At 35.2% G+C, this 7,714-nt stretch overlaps 1 protein-coding gene across 1 annotated transcript in view; it reads left to right on the top strand.

Annotated features, from left to right (window-relative positions):
* The window catches only part of Vbp1 (VHL binding protein 1), a 19,931-nt gene extending 12,586 nt beyond the window's left edge, over nt 1–7,345 (top strand). Inside the window, exons 5-6 of the mRNA XM_021189781.1 lie at nt 3,715–3,853; nt 6,312–7,345. Coding sequence (XP_021045440.1) covers nt 3,715–3,853; nt 6,312–6,382 — 210 coding nt within the window. The 3' untranslated portion in view covers nt 6,383–7,345. The remainder of the gene's footprint in view (nt 1–3,714; nt 3,854–6,311) is intronic.
* Nucleotides 7,346–7,714: the final 369 nt, after the last annotated feature.

Below are 7,714 nucleotides of genomic sequence, written 5' to 3'. Positions count from 1 at the left end.
GAGAGAGAGAGAGAGAGAGAGAGAGAGAGAGAGAGAGAGAGAGAGAGAGAGATTGAGAGATTGAGAGATTTGAGTATAGGTGTTCATAGAGGCCAGAAGAAGGCATCGGTTCTGTGAAGTTGGAGTCACAGGCAGTTGCCCAACATGTGTGCTGTGAACCAAGCTCTGGTTCTCTGGAAGAACAGCATGTGCTCTTAACCATTCTGCCACCTTTCTAGCCTCTTGTCCTTTTAATTTTGCGATAGAGTTTTAATATTCCCAAGTTAAGAGATATTTAAGTTGTCTTTGGATTTCCTGTCTAGTGAACAGCACTATGGCCAATACTTATGCATGTATAAATCAGTAAAGAAAGGCTTCCCTTTTTGTACACCTCTTTGGGATAGAATTGTTAAGTCTTAAGAGTAAATCTTTGTACTCCATAAAACAAGTTTTTGAGGCAAGGTCTTAAAATGATCATTTAAGTGAGTCTAACTGGGTTTTCTGCTCAGGACCCAAGCGTTACGTGGCCAAAATTAAAGTACCAGTATGTTTTGTAGCCTCATTCCAGTGCTATGTGTAGAACTGAAGTCCTGTTTCCTTGCTGGTGTTTATACTGTATGTACATTTATTGCCATGTGAAACCTTCTGTTTTCAAAGCCAACAGTGACAAGAATAATCCTAGATTTCAGATTTTTGCAATATTTTCTTGTGCCATCAACCTTGGATAATTCTCTGTTCCTGAAGTTTGATATAGATTAGGCTTACCCAGGTTGTAGCTTTATGTTAGGATCCACTCTGACAAATCTCTCCAGAGCCACAGAGAGTTGAGTGGGACTTGTGGGCTTAGAGAGCCATATTTTCTCATAATAGAGAACTCTATCACAAAAGGACATACACTTATGTGATTTCATTTAACAAAAGTTCAATTATAGACAAAACTACACTGTTAGAGAAGTCAGGAAAATGATTACTTTTGGGGTAAGAGTGTTGGGGATTACTAGAAGTATACACAGGAAACATTTACAGTGTTGGTGATTATCTGTTCTCTGCCTGGTTAGTTTCTCTGGGAAGATTCAACCCTCTCGTAGGCTTTTAAAATCGAATAATAATTATTTTGTGGTACTAGGGTTGAACTGAGGGACTTATGCCTATTAGGATGTTGCTGTATTTCTGATTTACACCAACCCCTTAATTATTTTTCGACTATACATATTTATAGGGGACAGTATGGTAATTTAGTATGTATATACAAAGTGTACTGATCTACTAAGTGCAATTAATATTTCCATCCCTTTACTACTTTGCATTTAAGCTCCCATTTTCTAGTATTTCATCAACTATATAATAGGAATCAGGCATCATGACAGCACGTGTAATCTCAACATTTGGTAGGCTAATTGCCTCAAGTTCAAGGTTAGCCTGGGCTACTGGGTAAGACTATCAAAACATCCCTCTTCCAAATATATATAGAGAGTAGAGTGTTGTGAATTGTAGTTCATATAACTGTTCTTTAGAACACTAGAACTGTACTTTACCCATTACAAAATTCCTTCTATCCTCTATCCCAAAATTTCTCCCAGTCTCTAATAATTACTATACATTCATTTTTTAAAAAGCATCTACTTGTAAAGAGATATAGCCTGCTATATTTGTCCTTTGTGTCTGAATTAAAACTTCTGTCTTCCAGTTAATGTACTGATCTTTATATTATTTGGAGTCCCATATCTACCATGGGTAAAAGTCTCAAATCATCTCTTTGAAGAAATTTTCTCTCTTGTTAACAATTAAGATAAAATTTGCTATTTAAAAGTATATAGTTTCATAGTTTTTAGTGTGCTCATAGTTGTGCAACCATCATCTCTTTCTATCTCCAGAACATTTTATTTATCCCATAAAGAAACCCCATTTCTTCATTCTACATTCCTTCTACTACCTCCTTTCCTCTGGCATACACCACACTTGACCTTTACCAGATGGCCAAGAAACTGTAGCAACTACCAATTTACTTTCATTCTCTGTGTATCAGCTTCATTCCTTCATTGGACCCTGTTGTGTGTATAAACCATACCTTCTTTATTCATTGTCAACTAATAGATATTTGGTTTATTTCTTCTTTTTGGCTATTGTGAATACATTTTTGTGCCAACATATATTTTCAGTGTTTTTGAGTTATATATGTTTCCTGGTCTATAAAGTTTGTTTGTTTGCTTCCTTCTTTTTTTTTTTTTTTTGATACAGGGTCTTTGTATGTAGTCCTGACTTTCCTAGAACTTGCTATATAGAGTCTATAGCAAGATTCACTTTTTCCTCCAAAGTGCTAGTATTAAAGGCATGAACTATCATGTCCAGCCTATTAATGTTAGCTTTGTGGGAGTTTTTGTTTGTTTGTTTTGGTTATTACTTTTTAGTTATTTGAGATTGAATAACTACCATTACAGCCACCCATCTTTTTACAGAACACAGAGCCTTGTGTAAGCTAGGCATGCATTCTACCATTGAACTATGTCCTCAGTTCCTGTTTTTTTTGTTGTTGTTGTTTGTTTGTTTGCTTGTGACAAAGTCTTCCTATGTTGCCCAGGCTGGCCTTGACCTCCTACTCTTCCTGCCTCAGAATCTTAAATGCTGGGTTAATGCTTTTTGCTTTATGCTTCTTTGTTTTTTGAGAGATTGTTACGTATCCTAGGCTTGCAATAAACTGTATATCTGAGGATGACCATGAATTCCTGACCCATTTTTGTCTCTCCCTCCCAAGTACTGGCATTACAGGTTCAAGTTTTTCTATTTTGCTTTCTTGAGATAAACTCTTAATAGATAGCACAGGCTGGCCTTGAACTGGAAATTCTCCTTCCTTACCTTTCTGCATTCCACAATTATAGCCATGAGTCTCTATGCTAAGCTTTAATACTTGTTGGGCAGCCAACACATTTATATGTAACTTAAGAGGCACAGAAGCATTATCTTGGTCATTTTCTCTTGCTATAATTGAATTATCAAAGACTGGGAAACTTATAAAGAATTGAGATTTATTTGATGCATCTGGAAATTCAAGAGGATAGTGTTAGCATCAGGTGAGACCTACAGGTGAGAGCTGTATCATCATATGGCAGAGGAGGTCACATAGTGAAACAGTAAACATACTAGTTTGGCTCTCTTTTTACAAAGTTACTAATGCCATCTTGGAGGTTCTTTCCTCATGGTGTCATGTAAATTTGATTACTTCCCAAAGACCCCACCTCCAAATACCACTAGTATATGAATTTGGTACTTTTCATTCTGGAGGACAAATATTAAACTTATTTTTTTTATAGCAAGGACATCTATGAAAGCCTGCTTCTCATTAGCTCAGTGTGCCTGCCTTTTAAGTAATCAAGAGTCTATTTCTTGATACTCTTCAAGAAAAAATTAAACATACATAGGTAAGACCACGTCCATCTGCCTTTTTTCAGAAATAGTAACACTATTCTACCTTTTGCACACTTCATTTCAAATTGTGTGTTGTGATTTTGTGTATTGATACCTCGTTTTCTACATACCTGCAACTCAGGGGTTAGCAAATTTTCTGTAAACTGTCAAATAGTAATATTTTCTGCTTTTCAGGATACATGGCCTTTGTTTTATGCCCTACTGTAGCAAAGTCCAAGGCAAGTGGACTGTGTTTAACCCAAGGGCTCCATTTTCAGATACTTGCTCTAACCTAGAGAGTAATAAGTAATTGTCATGACTATTTTTCTTCAGGCTAATGTAATGCTTGAATATGATATTGATGAAGCTCAGGCCTTGTTGGAAAAGAATTTATCAACTGCCACAAAGAATCTTGATTCTCTTGAAGAAGACCTTGACTTTCTTCGAGATCAGTTTACTACCACAGAAGTCAGTATCCTTTTAACAAATAAACAAAAGGAAGAAGGAGAAAGATTTTTTAAAAAATTCCTAAATATTGTTTTCATGGGAAGAATGACTTTATTCTTAAATAAATGTGAAGTTAGAGATTGCATAAGATAATGACTGTCATTTGAATCAAAAAGTTTAAAGGTAGAATAATAAATTAGAAATGTAAAGACGTGGCAAGCAGGCTCACAGTGATGAAATAAGTTTCTTTTCAAATATTTTTACTAAGATACCTTTCTAATAGGTTAATTTCACAAACATGTAAGTCTTCTATAAGTTAGGTGCAGTGATCCATGCTTGTAATCCTAGCACTTCAAAAGCTGAGGCAAGAGTATTATCAACCTGAGGCCACCCTGGGCTACATAATGAGACCTAGTCTTTAAAAAGTCTTTGCAATTTCTGCAAGTGTGCTAAGCCATATGAGTCATGAAAATAGAGGGAAAAAGGGTATCAAAGTCTTTCTCTGTTTAAACTACATATATAAAATAGGTCCATGATGACCACATAGCAGTTGTAAAGAACTCCATGTATTTAGGATCAGGATAATTTAAAGTTTGGGAATGATAGATGTGTCCTGGAGTTAGGTGAGGAAATGCTTTTTAGGAGGTAAAACTTAAGTTGTTTTGAAATGCAATACAAAATTTGTAGGGGAAGGAATGCTCTCTTTTCCCCTCTGTTTTCATTTCCTTTTTGTTGCTGTGGTAAAAGTATGATCAGAAGCAACCTAGGGGAGGAAAGGATTTATTTGGCATGTACTTCCAGGTTACAGCTCATCACTGAGGGAAGTTAGAGCAAGAATTTGAAGCAGAAACATAGGTTCACTGCTTGTTAGCTCTCCCATACTCATCCTCAGCTAGCTTTTTTATACTGCCCATGGAGTGGTGCTACCCACAGTGAACTAGAGCCTCTTAAATCGACTAACAAGACTATCCCATACAGACATGTCACAGGCCAGTCAGAGTGATGACTCTAGTCTGTGTCAAGCTAAAGCTAACTGGGATACTCTGCTTTGTCTCTTCTTGTTCCTGACACACTCAAGAAAAATACCCAGCACTTGGGAGGCAGAGGCAGGCAGATTTTTGAGTTCAAGGCCAGCCTGGTCTACAGAGTGAGTTCCAGGACAGACAGGGCTACACAGAGAAACCCTGTCTCGAAAAACCAAAAACAAACAAACAAACATCCAACCCCCCCCCAAAAAAAAACCCAAGAAAAAGAACAAAGAAAAGTACCTAAGTGCCATTCTTTATACTTTTCTTTTCCTAACAACCAAGAGGGATCCAGTCATGTCGCTTTTCCCCATGAGGTTTTCTATACTATAATGTTTTGGTGCTATAGAACCTACACATAGTAGACCTGTTCTTTACAACATCTCCAGCATGAATTTACCAAGTCACACATCTTTGTTTTAGTTCTCTAGTTATATACTTCAATTATTAGCTGGTTTATATAATATATGCATATAGTCAGTCTTGAGTGCTTCCCACTAGTCTTATCCCTCAGCCAGTGTCATCACATGCAATGAATTTCATAAACAGGTTCTTCTTTAGAACATTACAAATTTCATAGTTGTTTTACTCATCCCTAAAATGTCCCAGGCTGTTTGTATTTTTTTCTTTTGTTCCTCCTAACTGGAATGATTTCCCTTTATTTACTTGAAGATACTCCTTTATTGTTCATATATCAGTTTAAGCATCAGAGCATTCCTCAACATTTTGCAATCCTGTCAGAGTGTTTTTTTTTTTTTCTGCTTTGTACGTAATGCTTTGTTTTCCTGGCTTACCACAAGCTCTTCAACATGTATCATGTAGTAGGAAAATTATTGGGTGAGGCAAGATAGGTTTTTTGAGGGTTTGTGCCAGGATTATCATCTAACTAGTGTTGTGAATACTTGATTCAGCTCTGAAATCCCTAGTTCCTAGGAAGGCCAGACCTTCCTTGGTGGGAGGGGGCTGTTAATTGTGAGGGAAAAAAAATGAGATGTAATGGAACAAAATTCATCCAAATTGAGTTCTAGGAAACTTAGAGAAAAGTGCCATTTATCATCAATATAATACTGTATAAATTGAAAAAGTTAGAATGGTATACAGGCATTAGAATATGTTCTAATAAATCTAAACTCCATTAGGGAAGGGGCTTCACCTAGCTTGTATAAGGCTTTGTAGAGTATCTAGTCAAAACACAGTAGATATTTAGTAAACTAAAGGATCTGTTTAACACAGATAAAATTTGGGGTAATTGTACTCATTTTAACATTTTATGTTAGGATATAGAATGAACAGAATTTTCTTAGCAATTGATAGTATAGCAACATAGCTACCAACAGTATTTGCGACTACTATCTTTGTGATTTCTGTGTTTTCTTTTGTTTTAGCTTTATGAGTAAATTATAATTTCATTTGTTATCTTTGGAATTATATTTTCATTTTCCTTGACAGTTATTGCAGATATGGCCAGGGTTTATAATTGGGATGTAAAACGAAGAAACAAAGATGATTCTACCAAGAATAAAGCATAATACTGGCAATTGAAAATGTGATTCAGGTTTTCAAACATGTTAAATAAGCCAAGGTTTAAAGATTGACCTAACTTTCACTGATTTTTTTCACAGCAAGATTAAAATTTAAAAACAGCTTTATTTATTTATGAAAACAAAATTACTTTCAAATATTTTATGAAATTAACAGTATTTTTTTCATATTTCCCTAAAATGTAATGCTGCTTTTGTTTTATTTTATCTGTTATAAGACAACTCCTAACTGAAATGGCCGAGAACTGTGAGGAATGCTATGGAAGCTGCTGAATATTGGGCACCAGAGCAGTTTTCTTTTTCTTTATTGATTGATATTACTCTCACTGGATTTGGTAAACCTTTTAGAGGCAAGAAAGACAGACAGTTCCAATATTTGTAAGCTCGTTCTTCTTTAGTACTTAAAGGGCATTATCATCTTTTGTTGCTGTTTTGTTCTGTAAATGGGGTTTCATGTATTTCTGCCTAACAAGTAGCTTTTATAATACTCTGAACTTTTCAGAAAATTGTTATTTGCTTTCCTACACAGTATGAGGGCTATTGACATACATAACACTTTGATCCCAAGTAAGTATACTGTGTCTGCAATTACAGTATAAGGGAGACTTGATCAATGTGAGAGAGTAATACCCATTCAAAACTTTTGAGCTAAGGTAATTTTATATTATGTAACAGTTTTCCAAAGCACCTCGAACAGGAATAGTAACATAAATATAGATCTGCATTATTTGAAAAGAGTTGTAAGCTTTTTTATTCATGATAAAATTTACATAGGACGGATATAATCTCTGGAAAGCCATTGGTACAGACTGTGGTAAAAGTACTTGGTGATACAGACTCTGGTAAAAACACATGCATGTTATTCCATCTCTGTGTAGTAAAAAGTATACTTGTACAATGTTTTGTACTTGTATTTCATGTTATTAAAACAGTGATGTTCAACCTGTTGCCTGACAATTTTTTCATTTTACTCTTTGTCTTAATCTATATAGGTTTCTGGCAAACACCATAAATTAGGTAAACAGTTATTTATATTGTATTGGTCTGGAGACTTTTAAGTCCAATTGAAATACAAGGGCAGAACCTTCATGATTTACTCATTTCCCTCCCTCCCCATATCACAATACTTTGGGGGTATTAGACCTTGTTTTAACATGAGAAAAAAAAATCTCAGATAATATCTTAACATGAGTCTCTCCACGGTTTTTATGAGATGCATTTATTGTACATAACTAGTATATTTTAAGAGCCTTTTATATTTGTAGAAAGAACAGAAAACCTTTGGAAGGAATAAGCAAATAAGATTTTTTTTTTTTTTTT

The sequence above is a fragment of the Mus pahari genome, unplaced genomic scaffold (assembly GCF_900095145.1).
Source record: "Mus pahari unplaced genomic scaffold, PAHARI_EIJ_v1.1 scaffold_7660_1, whole genome shotgun sequence".
NCBI classification, from domain to species: domain Eukaryota; kingdom Metazoa; phylum Chordata; class Mammalia; order Rodentia; family Muridae; genus Mus; species Mus pahari.
Note: the sequence above shows the minus strand (reverse complement) of the source record. Positions and strands in the feature narration are given on the sequence as shown.